Source organism: Cannabis sativa, chromosome 7 (genome assembly GCF_029168945.1).
Source record: "Cannabis sativa cultivar Pink pepper isolate KNU-18-1 chromosome 7, ASM2916894v1, whole genome shotgun sequence".
In the NCBI taxonomy this organism is placed as follows: domain Eukaryota; kingdom Viridiplantae; phylum Streptophyta; class Magnoliopsida; order Rosales; family Cannabaceae; genus Cannabis; species Cannabis sativa.
In genome coordinates, this window is record NC_083607.1 from 46,015,108 (window position 1) to 46,039,712 (window position 24,605).

General features: G+C 35.5%; 1 protein-coding gene across 2 annotated transcripts; it reads right to left on the bottom strand.

Moving 5' to 3' along the window:
* Nucleotides 1-9,842: 9,842 nt before the first annotated feature.
* On the bottom strand, nt 9,843-19,554 carry LOC115698026 (CBBY-like protein). 2 transcript variants are annotated; one of them, XM_030625208.2, is made up of 12 exons: nt 19,153-19,554; nt 17,674-17,723; nt 17,504-17,567; nt 17,279-17,327; nt 17,117-17,185; nt 14,905-14,966; nt 13,734-13,814; nt 11,978-12,132; nt 11,798-11,882; nt 11,317-11,460; nt 10,520-10,627; nt 9,843-10,105 (listed from the first exon to the last, which is right to left on the bottom strand). In XM_030625208.2, the coding sequence occupies exons 1-11, from the start codon at nt 19,440-19,442 to the stop codon at nt 10,525-10,527; spliced, it is 1,152 nt and encodes a 383-aa protein (XP_030481068.1). In that variant the 5' UTR covers nt 19,443-19,554; the 3' UTR covers nt 9,843-10,105; nt 10,520-10,524. The 2 variants fall into 2 exon arrangements, with proteins under 2 accessions (XP_030481068.1, XP_030481067.1); XM_030625207.2 differs by lacking the exon at nt 9,843-10,105 and having other exon boundaries at nt 10,299-10,627.
* Nucleotides 19,555-24,605: the final 5,051 nt, after the last annotated feature.

The following is a 24,605-nucleotide window of genomic DNA, read 5'->3' on the forward strand; positions in this document are numbered from 1 at the left end:
AATGGTAAATTAGAAGAAGAAATATACATGGATCAACCTGAAGGGTTCGTGATCCCAAGCCAGGAACATAAGGTTTGCAAGTTCGATAACTCTTTGTATGGTCTTAAGCAGGCACCTAAGCAATGGCATGAGAAATTTGACAATTTAGTTATCTCAGATGGCTTCAAAGTGAATGAAAGTGACAATGTATTTACTATAAATTTGATAATGACATTTGCACTATTATATGCCTATATGTGGATGATTTACTTATATTTGGTTCAAATATCCATGATGTTAATGCTGTGAAATCATTATTATGTGCTAACTTTGATATGAAGGACCTCGGAGAAGCTGATGTAATTCTTGGTATTAAGATTACTAGGTCTGAAAAGGGAATTTCTTTAGATCAATCTCATTACATTGAGAAGATTCTCAAAACATATAATTACTTTGACTGTAAACCTGCTTTCACACCATATGATCCAAGTGTAAAGCTATTCAATAACACTGGTGACAGTGTGAGACAATCGTACTATGCGAGCATCATTGGCAGTCTTCGATATGCCATGGATTGTACGAGACCCGACATTGCCTATGTCATGGGATTATTGTGCAGGTTTACCAGTAGGCCTAGTATAGAGCATTGGCATGCTATTGAGAGGGTAGTGAGATACCTTAAGAGAACCATGAACCTTGGATTACACTATCAAAGGTTTCCAGTTGTCCTTGAAGGATACAGTGATGCAGACTGGAACACTTTGTTAGATGACTCCAAAGCTACAAGTGGCTATATTTTTAGCATAGCTGGTGGCGCTGTTTCTTGGAAGTCAAAGAAACAGACTATTTTAGCACAGTCCACCATGGAGTCTGAAATGATAGCACTAGCCTCTGCTAGTGAAGAAGCATGTTGGCTTAGAAGCCTGCTAGCTGAGATCCCTTTATGGGAAAAACTGATACCAGCTGTGTTGATCCATTGCGATAGTACCGCAGCTATTGCAAAAGTCCAGAACTGTTATTACAACGGTAAGAAACGACAAATCCATCGTAAGCACAGCACTGTTAAAGAGTTCCTCTCAACAGAAGCTGTTAGAGTGGATCATGTACGCACTGATGACAATTTAGCAGATCCTTTGACGAAAGGACTAGCTAGAGAGAAAGTCTATAAAACTTCGAAAGGAATGGGACTATTGCCCTTAGAAAGATGAGTCGCTCATAATGGTAACCCAACCTAATGACTGGAGATCCCAAGAATTAGGTTCAACGGGTAATAACAGGTTATGAGGTGATATGTGTTGATCATGCTATTGTTATACGAGAAGCATGAAGTCCTAGAGCGATAAGAGGATGAGTTAATAGAAACTCTTAATGAGATCTATACTCTATGTAGAGTGGAGTACCGAGCTACAAGAGTACTCTTGATAGACTCACCTATGTGAATGTGGGAGTGGGGCCGCTTCCTATGGAATTTGGGGCGAAATGTCTAGAGCATTCACTATACTGGGATAGACGTGCATGGCCACGCACGGGCTTATTTGAATACACCCTTGAAAGATTGGTGCGTGGTACGACGTTAGAGATAGAGTTCAAGACTTCGAGTCACTCTAGTAAAATCTAAATCGTATTTACTATGCAAGATTCAAATCGAAAGATATCTTTGCTGAAGCACTGTCTTATAGTTGTTTGATGTTGCTCGAGAAAATATTTTTAAAAATTTCAAGTGGGGGATTGTTGGAACTTTGTATGAAATTATGTAAAATAGAAAAGTGAAGTGTGTGAGTAGGAGTCCCACATGGGATAGAAACACTACATTTGAAGTGTATATCTAGTGCAAGTTTGAGATATGGGTTTGGGCCCCAAGGGTTACCCAGTTTTGCGCGCATGGGTGAGGACTCACACACTGGACCACCACACACGCACGCGCGCCGCCGCCGTCGTCCGTCCGACTGATCGATCCGAGCCGGGTTGGGTCGGCGGGTGAGGTGTCACTTTATTTTTTAAAGAAAAATTATTTAATTAAATAAAGATTTATTTTTTATTTATTTATTAATTAATTTTAACACGTGATCAGAAGACGTAAAACGCGATCAGTCAATGATCCGCCTTTTCCTCCCACGATCCAACTCCTCCACGAACAATAACATTACCGTTTTCTTACCGTTTTTTCTTGGATCGACTTCTATATAAGTCGTATCAGAACAACGTAAGAATACATCTTTTCCAAATTAAAAAATTCTTTTCTTTCTACCTTACGATTTTTCTCAGAGCAAACAGTAAGGTGTTATAAAGTGATACAATTCGGTGCAGAACGTATCGTACTTATACAGAGGTTGTTTTATCCTGGGGACGCCGTGGTTGCTAGACTGTCGTGCACACTTCGGGCAGAGCCGCGAAACGTCTTAAAGAGAGCGACATTGTCTGTGACTCAGCCAGATTATTCTATCGGTAATTCGTTCCGATTTTATTGTATTTATTTTCGGTATAACAATATCACTTTGGAAAAATGTGGTTTGTAAATGACATAGGAATATGTTATTTTCCATGTATGACTTGAAGGAATTGTACTTAAATTGGTATTCTTAAAATTAATTGGGCTGAGGAATATGTTAATTAATTAGAGAATCAAACCATAAACACTTTGGAAAAAGGATTATGACATTTTAAATTCCTAGTTGACATTATCAATTTACAACAATACTCATTAGTACCATTATATCAACTTTGCATTTTTTAGGCCAATTTAATAATTCTAGCTTGTTTTCTTCATAGTTTGTGTTTGTTAATTTTTTATATATTCTCATCACTTTATTTTATTTTTGTTGAAACCAATTTGTGAGTAATTAGTTTTATAAATTAATTTCCAATTTTCAATCCCTGTGGAGACGATACTCGATTTATCACTTTATTCTTTGTTACGATTGCGTACACTTGCGTATAAAATTTTTCACAACACGACGCATTTTATTCCTAACTTCTCTAATAGGAGCAGCAAGCAGTCGATTTGACAAATTCACCAACCATTCCATAACTGTCTGTGAGCAATTATCAAAGGACTTTAAAAAACAATTTCGAGCTACAAGGGATCGAAGACCAGAAGCATCTAAACTAACCAATGTTAAGCAACAACCAGGGGAATCCCTAAAAGCATACTTAAGCCGTTTTAGTACGGCTGCAGCCAAAGTCAAAAATTTGAATGATAGTATTCAATTAACAACTCTTCAAGTTGGGATAACAATTGACTTGTCAACTGCAGGAGGTGAACTATGGGATGATTTGCAAGGTCGCCCTGTAAGAAATATTAATGAGTTTAATGAAAGATCAAAAAAAATTTTGCAAAAGGAAGAAGTGCAAAATGAAATGAAGTTGTTAAAGTCTGACTCGGGAGACAAACATAGCACAAGTACCGTAACAGTGAGCACTGTGACAACTAAAGCCAAAAAATCAAACCCCAATGGCCTAAATGCCAAGAGAAAGAATGACTCGAGAGACTCATCAAAAGATAAGAAAACACAAAAGAAGCACGAGAAATATATTCCTATATACTTGGTGTATACGAAATTAAATGAAACTCGTGAAAATATCTATCCCGCGAATGAAAATCAAATCGCATTTTGGAGACCCGATCTAATGAGACATGCAAGAAATAAGCGAGATCCTAACAAGTATTGTCATTTCTATATAGACATTGAACATACCACTAAAGAATGTTGTCAACTAAAAGACGAGATTGAAAATCTCATCTCAGAGACTATCTAAGGCAATATGTAAGACCTCAAGGAAATGAACAAAATCCATCCATCAACCAGAATAACCAAAGATTACAACCTCCCCCAGTTGAGGGCGAGGACATCTTAGTCATTCTTGGAGGGAAACATCTCACAGAAAACAGCAATAATGCTCAAAAAAGATATATAAATGAAGTGGAGAACGAGAAATCGGCTTTCGCTCCAAAACCCCTAAAATGAGCCAACTCTGATGAACCTCCCATCATCTTTACTGATGAAGACGTATCACATGTGCGTTTTCACCACACAGATCCTCTGGTAATAACAGTTCAACTCACTAATAAGAGTGAAAGAGGGTTCTCATAGATAACGAGAGTTCTATAAATATTCTCTACACAAAAACTTTAAAGAAAATGTGCTTAGAAGAAGCAAGGTTGAAACCATGTATAGTTAACCTATGCGGTTTCACGAGCGATACTGTCACAAGTTTAGGCACAATTGAACTCCCGCTTACCATGGGAGAACCACCATTATCCACTACCTAGATGCAAGAGTTTCTAGTTGTTGACATCCTTTCTGTTTACAACATTCTGATGGGTCACCCAACATTAAAAGGAATGGGAGCAATAAGCTCAATCAAGCATTTATCCCTAAAATTCCCCACTCATTTAGGGGTAGTGACTGTGAAATGCGACCAATTATTAGCTCAGTAATGCTATAGCGTGAAATTGAAGAATAAAAGGGCAAGCCATCAATTGATGGTAATCTTGATAGAAGAAAACGAGAAAAAGATGGAAGATTTAGATCTTAGAATCCATGATGAAAATAACCAACTCAGACCTATCAAAGAATTAGAAGAGATGAATTTAGATCCAAACAATCCTACTAAGTGTGTTAACATTGGGAAGTATTTGGAGGAAGAATTAAAATAGCAACTAATCACTTTTTTGAAGGAAAACCAAGATCAATTTGCTTGGAGTCATTCGAATGCGGTCGGGATCAACTCAAATGTGATATACCATCACCTCAACATTGACCCAGCTTATCCCTAAAAATGTCAAAAATAATGACCTTTAGATCCCGAGAGATAAATTGCATTAAAAGAAGAGGTCAACAAATTGTTGACCAATAACTTCATAAGAGAAGCATTTTACCCCTCGTGGATATCTAGTCCAGTTCTTGTCCCAAAACCAAATGGGACATGGAGAACTTGCATAGACTTCTTTGACTTAAATAAGGCATGCCCTAAAGACTGTTTTCCATGACCAAGGATCGACCAATTGGTAGATGCGATAGCAGGACATGAACTAATGACTTTCATGAATGCATATTCAGGTTATAATCAGATTAAAATGCATCTCTTAGATCAGGAGCATACAAGTTTCGTCACAAATATGGGACTTTATTGGTATAAAGTGATGTCATTTGGGTTAAAGAATGCTGGAGCAACATGTTGGGTTTTATGCCCTAAATAAAACTCATTTCAATATAATCAGATTTATTTATTAATATAGATCAGAAATAACATTTAATGTTGCATGGTTCACATGATTTATTTCATGATTATATGTACATAATGTATGAATTCATCTGAAACCCTTTTCACATACTTGATCCTGTTTATTGTGTTGTCATCACATTGGAAAGTAAACATGACTATGTGAATAAAGTTTCCTAGATTTATCAGACATAGGGTTTTACTGATATGATAATCTACAACAAGAGTTTACTTGTATTTGGAGAAATACTATATTCTTTCTAGAGCATTGGTTAAAGTAAAGCTCAGGTTGGATGCATGGAGTATGCATCGGAAGGGACCGATATTGGACTTTGACTTAGATTTAATTAAACTTACCGTAAAATCTATTCAAGTCAATATCGCCTAGTTGATCCTAGATCAAATGATCTTAATCCTGTTATGATTAGGCTCAATCTTGAAAGGCTATTCGTGTTCTTTGATTTGTTAGTTAAGCCTACTTTTAGGTCAGGGTGATACGTACATTTTGGGAACACGGTAGTGCAATTGAGTGGGAGGGCTAGCATAAACATGGAATCTATAGCTTCTATCTGGCGAATAGTAAGCAAAGGATGATCTCCTTCGAGCTTGAACAAACGAAAATAAATGGTGGAGATCTCATTTCACATAAGCTGAAATATCATTTATACGGGGTCAAGTGTTTTAAGGATAAAATACATAGTAGGGTGTTACGGTAATCTAATCCCTTTACAGTGTAGATCATTCATATAGAGGATCATTGATCACATTAGGATTATAACAATGGATAACTAATCATGTGTCTATATGGTGGAACATATAGAGCATTCTATATACTGAGAGTGCAATTCTAAGTTCTATGCGTGGATTCAACGAAGAATTAATAAGTCAGTGAATTTTAGTCCTAAATTCTTGATCTACTTATTGGAAGCTCGGTTATATAGACCCATGGTCCCCCCACTAGTTGAGATAATATTGCTTGTAAGACTCATGTAATTGGTTTTGATTAATCAATTATAATTCTCAAATTAGACTATGTCTATTTGTGAATTTTTCACTAAGTAAGGGCGAAATTGTAAAGAAAGAGTTTATAGGGGCATATTTGTTAATTATGATACTTTGTATGGTTCAATTAATAAATATGATAAATGACAATATTATTTAATAATTATTTATAGTTATTAAATAGTTAGAATTGGCATTTAAATGGTTGAATTTGAAAATTGGCGTTTTTGAGAAAATCAGGTACAGAAAAGGTAAAACTGCAAAATTGCAAAAAGTGAGGCCCAAATCCACTAGTATAGGGCCTGCCACTTTTGTAGGAAATTTAAACTGATATTTTTATTATTTTAATGCCAAATAATTCAAACCTAACCCTAGTGGAATGCTATAAATAGATAGTGAAGGCTTCAGGAAAATTACACTACTTCTGATTCAGAAAAACTGAGCCTTTCTCTCTCCCTATCTTTAGCTGTCACTTCTTCTTTCTCTTCCCTCATGAATTTCGAAATCCTTAGTGATTAGAGTAGTGCCCACACACATCAAGCAATACCTCAATCATAGTGAGGAAGATCGTGAAGAAAGATCATCAGCAAAGGAGTTTCAGCATCAAAGATTCAGAGAAAGAGATCCAGGTTCAGATATTGATAATGCTCTGCTACAGAAAGGAATCAAGGGCTAGATATCTGAACGGAAGGAGTCATATTATTCCGCTGCACCCAATGTAAGGTTTCCTAAACTTTATATGTGTTTATTTCATCGTTTTAGAAAGTTCATATTTAGGGTGTTAATCAACATACTTGTGAGTAGATCTAAGATCCTGGTAAAATAATTTCCAACACAACATACCAATATCTCGTGAATGATATATTCAAGAACTAGATAGAGCGAAATATGGAGGTCTATGTATAAACGATATGTTGGTAAAGTTTGTTAAAAGCGAGAACCATACAAAGGACATCGCAGAGTGCTTTGTTGGTTTAATTTTTTTTTCTAAAACTGGTTATATTTAGTAATCTGGTTAAAAATAATTTATCTAGTGTTTTTTTTTTTATGGTTGATTACATCAGATTTAGCTTATATTATTTATAACAGGTTTTTCACAATTCTTTTATATGAATACATAATTAATATAAGTATGTATATAAGAACGTATTTTTGTTTTTGTATTTGTTTCATTTGTTTATTTAACAATTTTTTTATTTTTAGAAATCTCTATATGTTCGTATTCGTTTACTAAAATCGAAATTTATTTGTTTAATTGTATTTTCATGTATGATAGTTTAATAAATCATTATATGATAATATATAAATTTACTTGTTTAATGTGTGCACGTGATTGTAATATTTGGAGAAAATTGTTGTTAAAAATTTGTTGTTCTGTATAATTAGTTTTTATTCCGATTTGTCTTTAAGCTTTATTTTCTTGTCTAAGCATTCATGATTGCGTTTTTTTTTTTAATTTTTGTTGCTGATAAGGACGATCAGGAGGAATTATTGAGGTCACCGTAGCTAAAGAAGATGATCAACAATTGTCGTTTTCACCCTGACATCATCTGTAGCAGTCAACAAAGGTGAAAAACAAGAGAAGAATTATTTTCTGGTTTTTTGTGATCTATTTTCTTACAAATAATCACAAATGAAGAAAAGATCGTTGATAAGAGTGATTCGCAGGAGAAGATCGTATCTTTGAGGAGTGATTCGTGGAGAGACTATTGGAGAGAGATTACATTCTGTTATGTTTGGGAAATTATGGGTTTTTTAAAAGTAAATTTCTTCATATATGATTTGGTTTTCCACATTTTGATCATTGAATATTTTGTATTTCCATATTTTTTTTCTAATTACCTTTTTTTGCCATTAAAAAGTTAACTATAATTTGAATTCTCATATTTATTAAATTTTTCCATCTAATTAAATGAGTCCAATAAACATCTTATTCTGATGGACTTTGTAATGTAATACCTAATAGTAAACCTAATTAGAGTTTATAACATAAGAGTTTGGTCCCCAAGGCTAATCTCAAATCAATTAAGAACGCAGAGAGAAGATTAGTCTATGGAAGATCATATACCCACAATCTCATCTCATATCCACAGGTTTAGTCTCAAATAGTGTCTCATGAACGAGAATTAAAGAGTAAAGATGCAAGAAGATTCTTTATGCTTCGGCTATTGGAGGTCTTGTGTATTCTTAGGTATGCACGCATCTAGCTTTGACGTACATAGTGACTATGTTGAGCAAATACTTAAGTGATCCCAGTATGAATCATTGGAAGGTAGTCAAATGAGTCATGAGGTACTTATAAAGAACAAATGATTATATGTTCACTTGTCAGAAGTCTAAAAATTTAGAGATCATTTAGGTATTCTGACTCTAATGTTGTGTGTTGTTGAGAAACTAAGAGGTCCATTTCTGGCTATATCTACTTATTGTCTGGAGGAGCTATATCATGAAAAGTGCTAAGCAGATGCTCATAGCTCATCATATCATGGCAACAGAATTCATTGCTTGTTAGAGGCAACCAATAATGTGATATAACTGCGAAATTTCATCACTTAGCTACAAGTTGTGTAAGGAATTGAAAGACCGTTAAAAGTATATTGTGACAATCTTTCAGAAGTTCTATATATTCAAATAGCAATAGAAGTTTATTAAAGTCTAAACACATAGACATTAATAAGTTTCTAGTTGTAAAAGATAGAATTTAGAATAAGATAGTGTCTATTGAGTATATAGGAACAAACTTATTATTGCTAGCAAGCTCATTAACTAAAACTTTGACACCCAAGGTCTTTCATGAGCATATAGCTTACGAGGGTGTTGTTTTATTTGAAAATGTGCAGTTTTAGTGGGAATTTTTTTTTTAGTATTAGTTACTTTGTTGATTGACATTATTACACTACTTTAAGTAAGGTTCAACTTTTTACAAAACAAAGTTGATGGTTTTATTATCTTTAATGCTCTGAATATGTTATCTTTCAATTGTAGTTTGAAAGACTAAGAATTGATCTCAATAAGAAATAAAGGACCAATTGGAAATACGCATGACTAAGATCACATAGCATGTAATTTTTAGTTACACATTCATACTTAATCTATGTAATTGAATATATTTGATATGGTGATCATTGATGAGTCCAGTTACAATAAATGTAACAAAGGCCGCTCTGGTCTAATATTGGTCTAGGAGATGAACCAAATTGTTTAAAGGAGATGTTTTGAGAATAATTAGCAAGTTTGTGCGCATACAAGGTTATTAAATATAATTGTCATGAGAATTAATGTGTAGCCCAAGTAGGAGATTGTTGGGTTATTTTTAATAATCCAATATGTAAACTTACAAATTAAGACAATTTATTTGAACTAATATTATAAATTAAGATAAATAAGTGATCTAATTAAATAAGTCTAATAAACATCTTATTCAGTATGAGCTTTGTAATGTGTAATACCCAATAGTAAATCTAATTAGAGTTTATGAGGCTCTAATTAATTTGCTATGTAAAGAACACAAGAGTTTGGTCTCCAAAGCTAATCTCAACCACTTTTATCCTCTATTCCCATCAATTGAATGAGAACCCATAGAGAGAAGATTAATGTGTGGAAGACTATATACCCACAATCTCATCTAACATCCAATATAATAAAATCAAATGTCTTCCATCTTATTATTTCATAAAATAATCTTAATAATTTGACATAAGTTTAAGATCATATGAATTTTATGAATTTTTTAAATCTAATATCTTACATCTTGCTCACAGCATTTGTGAAATTATATAGATAAAAATATTGCTTGAAGAGCTGAAGTCATCACAGTCATCTCCAATGAAGTGTTATCGTGACAAGTCAGCGTTTATTATTGCAGTCCTTCCAACAGGATTATGTTCACCCTTAAAAAAAACTATTAAAAAAAGTAAAGATTATGCATTTGAAACATCAATTCCGACAAATATTTTTTTGGATTGTTTCAGTACCAATGGTGTTCAATAACACTCCTTAATTGAAAAATAAAAGTTTAAAACTATTTGAGACAGCTGAACCTTTTCTTTTCCTATTTGCAAAAGTAGCAAACATGGACATTGTAATCTTGCATATTGCACCAACAGTCATCAATCAAATAAATTATTTGAAAATGAATTGTTACATTTTAAGTGTTGAAAATAAACACTGCTTTTCTTAGCTTAAAAACTCCTTATCCTTAACCTTTAAATTAACGTTGACAAGAACTTAACATGTTTATTAGAGAGTAGGGACATGAATCATTTTGGAAAAAAATAAAAAAAGGAGCAAAAAGTGACCGTAGAGATCAACTTACAGAAGTCAACCTTGTGTCCTTTGGCGTAACTTGGAGATCGTTAGATCTGCACCTCCAAAGCCATCCATTACAGCTTTCGCCGAAGGAAACTCAGCTCTAGACGTCAAACTGTAAAAAAGGAAAACAATTGAGATAGTAAGCTAAACTAATCACTCAGTACACAACGAAAGGCAAAATAATCAACAAAAATGGTTTCAATAAAGCAGAAGGCAACATGTCTGTAAGAGTCATATCCCAAATTTTACTTGTAACCATTGTTTTATCTTATCGGCATATGTATTGATATTGTCAAGTAACTAAGGCCCTGTTAACAAATATTCATCACCAATACATACAATTTTCTTCTAAAGCAAAACAGGACACATCTTATTTGTGCATCCAACCACTCCATCTGTGATCATTTCTGAAATTATGTATTTTATATGTAAGTTTTGTTCCCTTGATGATAATGTATCTCTTTGGAAACAGAAATGAATGATTAAATATCACCTAATAGCTGAATAATCAACTTTCCGGAGCATTAGAATTAGGTTAAATATACTTGTGATACAGAGAAGAAATTGGTTACAAGCTGCTAGAAAAGGAAAGCATGTTCCCATAATCTTTGCCTCAATTATGATGGAGGACAGCAAATCGATCTATTTCTCACGGGTTAGTTTCTAAACAACTAATTTTCGTCATTTGAAACTAAATTTTAAGAGCAAAACACTGCACCGAAACTAATGATGCATGAATACATAATTTGTGTGGTTAATTAGTCATGTAATTCTGGGGTTGAGGAAAAGTCAATTAGTAACCTGCTCCGAAGCACAAAGCATGGCATGCCTACTCGCTCAGCTGCAGCTACTCCAGATTGACTTCCTGCCACGAGGATACAATTGTAAACAGGTACACCGGCACTCTCTGCCCCTGCACGCAGTGCAGCTATGATCTTCTCTAAGCTGAATGACCATCAACTTGTTAGGAAAACAATAATTATAACAACAACAGAGCATGAAGATGTAAAGAAGCTACTAATTTTTATTTATGCATTAAATGTTATAAAACATATTCTGGCATTATTCAGATGTCAAAGCCTAAGACCATGGGACTACACAAATAATTTAAATAGTACACAAAAAAAAAACCCTAAGCAGAGGTTTTTTTTTTCAAAGATAAGCAGAGTTAAGTTTCTTTAAATTCATTCTGGCTATTTCTATCCTAATTCTTATATAAAGGCACAAATAGAGAAAGTAATGGAAGACACAAAGGCCAACAAGAGCATTCGAAAAAAATAACCTTTCAGAGGGACTGGTATCAATCTCAACACTAACTTTTAGTGTGGATGCAACCTTCTCTGCTATCCTTTGTTTCTCCGCAGAAACTGGCGCAAACAGAAAAATAAAGGTCTTCACAACCAAAACACTATGCACAAAAGTCTCACTAAACAAATACAGATTAAATTCAGGAAGACCTTACCTGCTTTCTTGGCCTCCTTGGCTATTTCCTCATCTAAACCAGAAGAAAATTGTTTATGATGTACAAGTCGACCATACATGCTTTGTTCTACCTCCTCATTGCCAATAATCTTTATCTTCGAAACTCTTTCGTTGCCAAGCTTTTCAGTAATAGATCTAAAATTACCAAACATATGAAAGAAAATTTTAGATACCAGTGAAAGATTCTGAAATCAAAGTCCATCAAACAAGAGGAAATATGAACTAATTAGAGCAAAATCAATATTTGTATGCCTAGGCTAAGCCACTCCTAAACATAACTTCTAATTCAGAGGGTGATAGTTCAAAGTGAAAATATATGATTTACCCAACCCAAAAAATACTAACTTTTAAAAAGTAAAATAAATAATAATGAAACTCCCAACAAAATCATCCTCGAAAGAATCTCAAGGGTTATCTATTCCTCTCCAACAGAACCAATCAAATCCACTGGAAGATCAACAACGGAGTACCTATTAACCATAGATGATTAGATCTTTAACAAGGAAGGCCTATGATCTATTTTCTCTTCATCGCTCTCGTATAATACACAGCAAGCACTATATAAGAGCTTAAACATTGCTATTTCTCATTAATTTATTCATTCTCTTTGACAAAATTCAGTTTGACACTAAAATTATTGCATATTAATGGGAGACTGATATACCAATTACCACAGTAAGAATAACACTGAAATAAAAGAAAAGAGAGTGATTATTATTGATAATTCTAGGAAATTCGAGAGCTCTATAGGTTGTTTGGCTTCATAACTTAAAAATTATTTTCAGTTTTTAAAACAAAAAATAACTTTTAAAAACTAATAGGGGTCGTTTGGCCAAGTTTTTTAAAAACAGATTACATCAAAATGTAATTTTCTATTTTCAAAAACAATTATTTTTTGGTCTAACATATTATATTTTACATTTTTGCTTACATACCCGGACCCTCAATACGGACTGGGAACCGAACTCCGAAACCGAACCCGACCCCCGACATGGTCGGACCCGGACCCCGACATGGACTCGGACCCCACACTTGGATCTGGACCCGACCCGAACTTGGACCTGGACTCGGACCCCGGCCCGGACCCCGGACCCAGACCCCGACCCAAACCCCGGACCCAGACCCTGGCCCGGACCCCGAACCTAGCCCCGAGTCCGAGTTCAGGGTTAGGGTCCGAGGTTGGGGTCTGGCTCTAGGGTCCGAGGTCCTGGTCCGATTCGGAGTCCAGGTCAGGGGTCCGGTCTGAGGTAGGATGAGTTCATGTCATGGTATGGTGTAGAATATTTAATTTTTTTTAGTAAAAAAAACCTAAAAATAGTTTTAAAAAACTTGAGTCAAATACCATTAAATTTTTAAAATGACCAAAAACTATTTTCTATTGTCACTTAATAAAACAGAATTCTGAAAACTGAAAATACAGTCAAACAACCTCTTAGTTTCTCCCCAAAGGATCAAGCCTCAATACAGAATAATCTCAAAAAGTTTAATCTCGGATATTCCAAAACTAAACAGATAACAAAAGATATTCCCATTTAATTCAAACTTTCCATACATAGCCCCCCTCACTACTACTACCTACGCCTAGCATAGGTTATACCAAATTGGGTATTTATCAGAAGCTATTGCTGAAACTTTAAAAGAAAATTCAGTAATCTGTAGCAAAGACAATGATGTGCTAGAGTCTAACTGCATTTTGCTTCCATGTATCCAGCACTTAAGGCATGTACCAAACTTACCTAGCAACGTCATCAGCATTTTTACAGTAAGCGGTTAGTATGACCACGGGTACGCCTTCATTATATGCATTGTCAATAAAACTGCAAATTCAAATGAAAAAGTAATAGTTTCAAATGCATTATTAATAAATATTTTTGTGATAATTAATACTTTTGAGGTTCTTACATAACATGCCAAGGTTTAATTAACACTGCTAACAATTTTAACATGAAAATGCAGGGCATTCTTGGGCTACTTTGTTCACTGACACTTTTCTTTGAATATGAAATAAGAAAAGAGTTGAAAGTTCTACACATGAGCATGGCTAACTGATCTTCTATATTAGACCTAACTCTCCAATAGAGAATAAATGTAAAATTTTCACATGGCCTGCATGCATATGCAAAGCTACACATTTGGTATCTGATTCAAGAATGTAATAGTTTAATTTTACTTCAATAATTGCTGATCAAGCATAAGTATTAGCAGCTGAAGGAATACAAAATGCAAATGAATTATGTCCAGTCACTTATTGCCTTCAAACATGTGAAATGATTGCATATCGGATGGCTGTATGGCTATTTAATGCTAAAGAATTCAAAGATATCCCTTTCTCTGACTTATGTAGTGATTGGGAATGTTCCATCTTACTTTAGTTGTATCAGTTTTGCCTGTTTTGTCTAGTCTTTTATCCACTGTTTGCTCATAATCTTAATTCATTACTACAAGCATTCATTCTGATTTTATAAAAATAAACAGAAAAAAAAAACTACCAAATCATGATTTGCTAAGAATTAACTCTTGAAAGAATTTCTTATCAATATCAGACCAATTAGTGTCGAATATCAAATGCTTGAAACTGCTCTCTCCAGTCTTTCTTAAGCTTTGAGTAAAAACGGTCATCAAACAAACACATTGTCTGAACACAATGGAATGATGATTAGAGAAGTCTAAAATTGCACAATTTCCTGTGAAGCTTTTTTTTTTCCATTTTTTTCAAATAAAATTTCTTTTAAGCTTTTTTTTCATTTTTTTTCAAATAAAATTTCATGTGAAGCTTTTGAAATAGAAGTTTCTACAGAAAAAATTATAATCATAAAAACTGTACAGAGCTAAAGAAATGATAGCACATTTGAAGAGAATGTATATTAGATGGTCAAATCCATATCTAATCAGGATAAGGCAACTCACTCTTCTACTCCAGGCCTTAAAGGTAAACTGTTTGACACCAAAAATTCATTCAATGCATTACCCTGGCAATGAATGAGCAACTATCAGTAGATTTAAGGTAAATTATCATGCAACGATTCCTTAGTATTAATTAATCAATTTTTTTTAAAAAAAAAAAAAGAAAGAAAGAAAAACTGATAAGAGAAGAATATAGAACAAAATGTTCACTTCTTGAATCACAACAAAGCCAACCAACTGTACAAAAATCAAAGACAATGAGAAACGTCGAAAATATTTATCCTAAAAACTAATAAGAGAAACTGCATTTCCCTTCTGTCCAAGAAAACCTTCTCCTAGTCCAACAAAAGATTCTTCTATTCCTTTCGATAATAGGGTTTAAACAGCAGGGAGTAGAATATGCCAAAAAAAGTAAGATTTAAACAACAAAACCACAAGTTTTCTTCATAGCATGAGAGAGAGAGAAAGAGAGAAAATCTCATAACATAATTTAACTTTCCCTTTCAACAAAATCATGGAAAACCCAAAAATTCTTGTTTAAATATTACTTCGTATGTAATAGGAGAACCTACTGTACTAGTTTTCATATGTTTTTTTCTGGTTGTTTGTAACTTAAGAGACTATGTTAATGTTTTTAGCTTTGAGTCAGCATAGTTTTTGTTTCATTAATAGCAAATTCTCCCTTGATCTCATGTTAACAAGGCAAGCAAGGACTCTCAATAAACTTGGGAGGAGTTCAGTCCAAGACATTTGACCTATGCCTCTTTTTTAAAACAAAAAAAAAAGTATAAATCTAATTGTAGTAGTTGTAGAAGAGTTTAATTTAAAAAAAAGTAGGACAATAGAAAGAAAAACTATAACACACAAAAGATAAACAAATACACTTCCTGAGTTATCAAGTTTCATTTGTTGAATTTTTTAAAAGAGCTAATGGTGTTAGTTTTTCTTTTGTGGAGGTTACTTCATTAAAACTATGCCTATCTAATTTCAATCAAGGTACTTCAAGTTTTTACTCCCTACAATTTCATCTTAAAAATTTCAAAGAATGATTTTATTGAAAGACAATGGATGTGGTATCCAGAAAGCTAATAGAAGAACAGATTGAAGAGAGGGGAAATAAAACAAGAAATTAAAAAAAATAATTAAAAAAAAAAAGAAAAAAGATAAGAGAAAAGGCAGCAACATGATTTTGTAAATATAAAAACACTTAAACTTATTTTTTTAATGTATATTATATATATAAGTTACAAAACCTTTATTCATTGGAAAAATAATCTACAAACAAGAGACTAAAATCTAGACAGAGCAAGACAGTTCCCAGCCGGCAGTAAAACATAATTGAATTAGCTAGAAGCGATACAGAACTAATAAATTCCAAATTAACTAAAAACTTAACACAAGAATTTTCTTTTCTTTTTTATATTATACATTTGAGGAACTTGAACCCTTTGAATACGAGACCACTCACACACACTCATACAACTAACCACCTAGCTGAAGTAGAACCTAACGCTAAGAATTTAAACAATACATAAAGTCTAATTAGTTTGGTTTGTCTTGTGTCTGCCTCCTCAATGCACTTTTTTTGGGGCAGAAGAGGTCAAGAGAACAAATTTAGGGATGGATTTATGTTGCATTTTATGATTTGATAGAAATAATAGTTTTTCTTCATCAGATTTAAAAGGTTTTAAAAAGTTTTATCTGCTATAGTCAATCATTGGCAGGCTCTTTAGGTTCTTGAAACTACATATTTAAGGAATTATCATTTTCAGATATAGTCAGTGTACTACCAGGTTGTGAGCTCTAAGATGATAGCATGTCCTTCTATAACTTTTTACCTTCATTTACATCCATAATACCATTCCTGTACTTAGTACACGCAAAAAGTAAATAAATTCAAGTACTAAAACAAAGTTAAATCTTAACTACTAAAATGCAATATAAAGTCTAGTTATCTAATATGTATTCTGCATCAAAAACTCAAGTTTTGTAATCAAATATGATGATTTAAACATATTCCCTAATACAAATGCATGACCATAGTATACTCTATGCTAGAAAGGTAATATGGTCAATCGTTGGTAAGGGAACAAGAATATTCATTTTTGTGAAATTTTTACTTTCCAACATAAACATAATAATTCCTCAAACTATCCTGCTGAAGAATAATTACTGGTAAGCCATTCATTCAATTATTACATGTAAAACTAACCACCTTTTCTCGCAGAACACTTTTGATAAATGACCCCTTTTCACTTGTGGGCAATGATGTAGGCCAACCAATCTGGAAATGTAATTCAAGCATTAAATCACAAAATGGAACAAGTCCAGAGACTTGCATTAAGCTATCCAATACTTATAAGAAAACAAAACTGACCCGATTGAAAAACAAAATCAACATCTTTTCCTCATCACCAACGCTCTTCCTGATCATTTATTATAAAGAATATGTATTGACTTCGTCAGAATTCATGATCTTTACAAAAAAATAACTTCAACAATGGGAAGTTGTACTTGTGGATCTACTCATGCATAGGACAAGGAAAAGAATAATTCTTTTTACTAATTGTTTTAAGCAGGTTATACTGAAATTTATTCCCACCTTAAAAGGTCTAAATAGACAGGCTCGCTCCAATTTGCACAGTCCAACCCAAGCTTCCGAAATGCTGCCGTAATTAGATAAAATAGTTAGGAAAAAAACATACATGACCCTTAAAATACTTCTTGTCTAACACTTTATGTGAGAAATACATAGATTAGCACATGCAATACCTGTGTTAAAGGCTTGGCGATTTCCCACACGATGTGCATCCACAAGGACCCTGAAAGTAGGAAAATGAATTACAGGACAACACAACCCCATCTAGCAGAAAATATAGATATAAAAAAAAACCTAAATGACAGCATAATAATAGAGAAAGAGAGAGAGAGTAGCCAGGCTTTTAAGCTCCATTTAATCATTAAAAAATAAAGGATAATATGTTGCCCATTTAACACATTATATTCCCATTTCTTACATCATTTTGAATATCTAGAAAGTGGACATCTACTACAATTATGTTAACACTGGTTATACAAAAATAAAGTATGTAGAAAAAATATTAAGGTCCATAGATTACAAGCTAGTGCCCCTTGATATTCCTAAGTTTGAAACTTAAAATTTAAGCAAAACCATGATATTTGTTTATTTTAGTAGACAAAAATTCTCCCCAAAAAACTAATGATAGAATGCAAAACTACAAAAAAATTACAAAACACGCCAAGTTCTCTTGTGGGCTACAATCTAAAAATTGAATTAGAGAAACACAATTCATTTCAAAGAAACAAACAGAAGATTAGTTCTTCAATCCAGTGTATAAGACTCTACTGTGCCCTGCAAATTAGCAACAGTAGTTCTGTTATGCAACTTACTATTTCAAATTTTATGCAAAACCATGGAAATAGGGCCCTGACTACTCTGAGCAAGAATAGAAAAAAAAGAATATATAGAATTTGTCATCCCAAACTATGACCCTTGTAAAGTTTTGTCCATAAACCTTTTTTTGTTGCAAAAGTTTTCCTTGAATTATGAAAACAATTGCTTATTACACTCTGCTAATTTCATTAAACAATTTATTGATATAGCGTGACGTTAATCCAATGCACTTCAAGAATGCACACAAAATAAATACATAAATAGCAGTCTAGTGATGAATAAAGGGAATATTTCTATGCATTCTTAGAGCTAATAAAGGGAATATTTCTATGCATTCTTAGAGCTAATATTTGTATGCATAATATCAATAAACAGGCTTTTTGGGTAGTTAAAGTGTTAAATAGACCTTCCAACTATACTTGTGACCCATGACTGTGAACCATGGTCACATAAGCAAATAAGCAAATTGTATTAAAAAAATATAAAGGAATACTTGCAATAATTTTTATAGTTTGGATTTTAAAAAAAAAAAAAAAAAATTGCAACAAAAAAACTAGGGGAGCAAAACTCTAACAAGAGTATAGTTTAACAAAAAAAAGCTATTAATTAAAATATAAGATACAACAACAAACTTCGTATCTGTTTGTTTCAATGAAAATTTATGGAAGCTAAGGGAAAACATGCAACTTTATCACATAATTACAAAAATGGTCTTCTAAAATCAGAGTGTAAAAGAACACTTCAATCAAATGTCATCACTGGAACTAAGAAATCACATATTCAATGCAAGCTTCATAATCAGTACAAAGTAAATTATATAAATGTATATGCGATACCCTTCAAACTCGAGAAGAACAGCAAATTCCTGAGACGGGTTCTGGTCGTCGTTGAGGTAGTCCTGGCGGGGAAGTGAGGAGAAAGCCGTGAAATAATTGAGGTCCAAACATTTTCCAGGAAAGTGTGATTTTCCCGGAAAAGTAAAGCGAAATGGAGGAAGCAAAGTTAGAGGGTTTGTGGGTAAAGAAGAGAAGTGTGTAGTGTAAAGGGTTGAAGAATTGGTTGGAATAGCGAAGCGGTGAGAAGTTTTGAAAAGTGAACACGAAGAGGAAGGCGAAGGACTCTCCATGGCAGATTCCGTGCGAAGCTTTTATTTTTATTATTATTATTATTATGGCAAATTATGAAGTAGTACCTCATTGAATTTGAGGGATGAGAAACCTCAAGAGATGATTACTTGGGGAATGATCTCTCTTGACATCCAATGGGTAAATAGTAGAAGGTAACTAGTGATTGACTGGTTCAATTTTCATACTTGTTTTGTCCATTTTCTATTATAATAATATATTTATGAAAAATTTAGGAGTTTTTTTATTTTTACACTGTAAGATAGTTTTTTTTTACGAAATTTTACGTAGAAATCCTATTGCAACTAGCGTTGCAACTACTTTAGAAACTCTAAATTTAAAAAAAAAAAAATTAAAAAATGAAAATATATGGAGTAATTTTCCAAAAATTTACATGAAAAATACAAAAGGTAACAAGTATATTTTTATATTTTTTATTGTTTTATTTATCAAAATATTACTTACACACACATTTTGTATGGAATGATGAAGTCACTCGTTCATCTTGTCACTCTACCCATTTTCCCTTTCTTTTTCTTACCATTTTCTTTATTGTTGTCAGTTTTCAATTCAATTTAGGCAGAAAATTGAAGCCACGAAACAGAACTTTTTCCAGACTCTTCTTCTTCTCCCTCTCAACATGCACAATATGAACAAGCTTTCTCCTTCCTCTCCACTGCGTTCACATTCTGCTCCTTCACGTTCCCACTCTGTGGAACCTTTGCCAAGCCCCAGATCTCTCGATCTAGGTGGCTCCGATCCATCTTCCAATGATACCCAAGGCAGCTCGACGCGCCCAAGCTGTGTTAGCAGCTCCAAAACGTCCCGCCTCAACCACCCCGGTCGTGTCAACCATTACTCCGGCCACAGTACCAAACGCTCGATTCGTACTCGCAATAACTCTCTCACAGGTATTTACTTCTTTGATCCTCTTTCCCTATTCACTGTCAAATCCCATCAGAGAAATGGGTTTTTCCTAGGGTACTTTAGATATAAATTTGGGTTTCCTATTAAATTAATTGATGGAACCCGATGCCAGATAAGGGATTTAGATGTGAAAATCGTTTTTATATTAATTCCCAGAAATGGTTTTATTCTTTCTGTCAAAATTTTTCAAAGTTTAGCATTAATTCTTGCCTGCAATCGTGATCTGCCTCGTACCATGCGATATCTCCTTGTGCAGCAGCTCTGTTCTTTAGTTAATGCTCCAGATGGGATAGTTACCAAATTTGGTCATAACTATCCCAAAACTTACCCCCTATATAAGTGCAGAACTCTTCTGCGATTTGGTACATATATCCCTACCATCACTAAATATTATTCTCTGCAAGAATTTTCCTATAATAGTTTCTATAGTTTAAATATATACTACAGCCACTATAATATTATAGTAACCCAGTCGAGCCTAGGTTTCTACATAATCCCCACATATACTCTCTCTGACTTCTCCAATCCTCACCTTGTTCATAGTCTCCAGGTCTGCATTATAGTCACATATATTCTCTCTGCTTATTGCTGTCTTAGCTTAAGGTATCATATTAGCCCCCTGTTTCGCCCGCTGTTGAAATCTCTTAACCAATACTACCCCATAGTTCATAGACATCTTCCTTACAGTTATCTTGTCTTTAGACTCTCGAGTACCTCTGTCCATCCTCCAAACAGTTTGTTGTTATCCTTGTTCCACTTTCACCTGTCCCGTTTAATCTACCAACCTGTGTGTAATTGTTCTTTAAATTTGACTACTAGGCCCTATCACATTAACACCATCTTATTTGAGCCTTGCTACTACTTGCTCACTTGCACCATGGATGATCTAACCAAATCTCTGTCTGTTGCTCTAAATCTCACAGAAACTGAATGTACCATTCAAACTCTCCATGAGCCCGCCCCCTCAAATACTCCCGACTCCGAGATACAACCACTCCCTCTATTTTTGGTTGTCAAAGTCCATACTGTCAAATCTTTCAACCGAAAAAACTTCATGGAAAAAATGACCAAGGATTGGAATAATATTTCTCGGAATCCGGTGACCATCACTGACCGATCCAATGGCTTATTTCTTGTTGAGTTTGGCTGTGATGGAGATAGGCGCCGAGTTTTGCTGCAGCAACCTTGGACTTATCTTAACCAAGCAATTCTCATGGACATCCCGAACTCTTTGGATGTTCTAAATGGAGACAGTCTTTTGAAACTTCCCTTATGGGTCCAAGTTTTTAACACACCTTTCCTCAAGCGATCCGAGGAACTGGCGGTCCTTGTCTCATCTTCTCTTGGCCACCTTCTTGAAATTTACCGGCCTTCGCTCCGAGAAACCTGGGGCCCCTACTTTCGGCTTCGAATTATGTTTGATGTCGCCCATCCTTTACCACGGGGATTACCTATCCACTTCTCTGGAATAAACAAAGTGGTTTGGTTGGAACTGAAATATGAAAACATCCCGGACATCTGCTTCTTTTGTGGCCGCATGGGTCATAGCTACAACAAAGGGTGTATGGATTACATGAAAGCTTGCGATGAAGCCCCGTTCCCTCCGGAACTAAGGTATGACATCAAAACTATCATGGGTAAAGTTAAAGTTACAACTAACACTCTGTTATGTCATGATCAGCTCAATTTCACCAACCCCCCGGTGGCGTCTTTCATGACTTCCAATCCGGCTAGTGCTGTTTGTGTTGCCCCCCCGGAAAACTCCCCCCCTTTTCCAACCTATGGCACCCTTGAGCAAGGGCCCTCCCACGGCCTATCCCAACAGGTGGGCCTTTACAAATCCGGTCCCACTTCTTACATCCAAGATCCTCCTCCCATGGTACAACTTGACGCTCATACAAATCCCCACACTGCTATCCAAACCACCGGGATCCAAACCGAAACCGTCAACCCCTCGTACACTGCCCTCCTCAATGCCACAATGAGTAACTCCAGTGTCCAAAAAGTTTCTCCCACCTCCAACCTGAGCCATACAATCACACCCCAAAATTCTAGCAGTTCCAACTCCACCAGCTCCAAATACTGTCAGGTTCCTCTCCCTGACAACCTTCCCGTCCTGGATACCAGCAAAAAACTTGAAGCCATGAATCTCACTTATCAACCGGGATTGGCCACCCCCTCGGGCTCGAAAGCTTCAAGGAAACGGAACAAACCTGATTCCAAAGACAAGTTCAAGAGGCAAACTGAGATGATCAATGGGGAGCTCAGGCATCAAATAAAGCGCTCCCGTTCCGACACTCCTCAAGCCAACGATGATTCTACTAGTATGGCAGGCTGTGCCTTTGAGCCGGCCTGCCCGCCTCCATGAAGATTGTGAGTTGGAATGCACGAGGTCTCGGGAGTGATCGTGCATTCCGGAACCTCTCCCGTTTAGTATCTACTAGTAGTCCTTCTATTTTGTTTGTTATGGAATCTAGGCTTGTTAAGAATGCTATTAATTATGTAAAAACAAAGCTCCATTTTGTTTCGGGATTAGAAATCCCGAGGGTTGGTAGAAGCGGGGGCTTACTTTTGTTATGGACTGATGATGTAAAAGTTTCTCTTTATTCGCAATCTATTAGTCATTTTGATTGTTATGTGTCGTGTGCCATTACTAATGTTTCTTTTCACCTCACCTGTTTTTATGGCTCTCCCGTTGATTCTCTTAAACCTCACACTTGGCAAATCCTGAAAAGAATCGGCCGCGACAATTCTCGCGACCCTTGGCTTCTCATCGGGGACTTTAATGCTTTCCTCTTCTCCCACGACAAAAAAGGGGGCAATCCTGACAGGGGCCCTTCCTCGGATTTTAGGCAATTATTGGACTCATTTAATCTATCCCCGATTGATCCCGTGGGGCCCCCTCTCACCTGGAACAACAATGTAGCCCATCCTAAGAATATCCAAGAGAGGTTGGACTGGGGGATCATAAACAACTCTTGGACTAGTCTTTTTCCTGGAACCGCTCTTAACCACTTAGGTTTCTTCGGGTCAGACCACAGAGCGTTGGAATTAATCACTTCCCCTGGCCCGAGAACGGGGCAAAGTTCCCATAGCAAAAGATTTCTCTTCGAGAACGTGTGGCTCCAGGACCCCAGCTGGGATCGAATTTTGGATCAGTCCTGGACTTCCCCCTCAACCGCAGAGGATGCTATACCCAATCTTATTGCCACTCAATCTTTGTGTGCTCAAAAGCTCAATTCTTGGAACCATAAAAAAAATTTCAACTTCAAAAATCAAATCAGTAAGCTCGAAAAAGAGCTTGAGCGAGCCCGATCCAATTCTAACTGGGACAACCGCACTATCGAGACCATTAAAGATCTCCAATCCTGGCTCGATGCGTTACTCTACAAAGAGGAAGCTTACTGGAAACAACGTTCCCGAACTCAATGGCTGGCTCAGGGAGACAAGAACACAAAGTTCTTCCATCGATTTGCCTCTCAGAGGAAAAAAACGAACAAAATTCACCAACTTCATACGGCAAATGGTGGAATGGTCTCCGACGAGGATGAAATCATTCGTGAAATTGAGTCTCATTTTGACCAGCTGTTCACCTCCTCCAACCCCACGGTTTCTGATATGAACTCCGCTTTGGAAGGAATTAGTCGCTCTCTTTCTGATTCTGACAAGTCCCTCTTGAGCGAGGACTTTTCCCTGGATGAAATAGAGAAATCTTTCTTCCAACTTCCCCTTGACAAAGCCCCTGGCCCGGACGGTTTCAATTCTCATTTCTACAAAGCCAATTGGCATGTTGTCAGGAACGATGTGCTTGAAGCGGCCTCCAGCTTTCTCAATGGAAATGCGAGTGTGGCCCCTCTGAATAACACTCTCATTACGCTTATTCCCAAAGTCCACCAACCTAAGTGCATCTCAGAGTTTCGACCCATTAGCCTTTGTAATATCATTTATAAGATCATCTCCAAGACCTTAGCTAACAGGCTGAAACTTGTTCTGAATTCTCTCATCTCTCCTCACCAAAGCGCCTTCCTCCCGGGCCGTCTCATTTCCGACAACATTATTATAGCCCAGGAAGTCGCGCATTCCATCAAGCTCAAGACGCGAGGAAAAAAAGGTTGGATGGCGATCAAGCTTGACATGGCTAAAGCTTTCGATCGTGTGGAGTGGCCATTCATAATAGCTATCCTCAGGAAATTCCAATTCCCCTCGAGGTTTGTCCATCTGATCTCCTCCTGTATCTC

What these genes read in the sequence shown, in the direction of transcription:
- LOC115698026 (XM_030625208.2), bottom strand. Translation starts at nt 19,442, where the DNA reads ATGGAGAGTCCTTCGCCTTCCTCTTCGTGTTCACTTTTCAAAACTTCT. An exon ending in GTTCTTCTCGAGTTTGAAGG is followed by an intron (nt 17,724 to 19,152) that starts GTATCGCATATA and finishes TCCTACTTTCAG; the next exon opens with GGTCCTTGTGGATGCACATC. An exon ending in GTCTATTTAGACCTTTTAAG is followed by an intron (nt 17,328 to 17,503) that starts GTGGGAATAAAT and finishes ATAAATGATCAG; the next exon opens with GAAGAGCGTTGGTGATGAGG.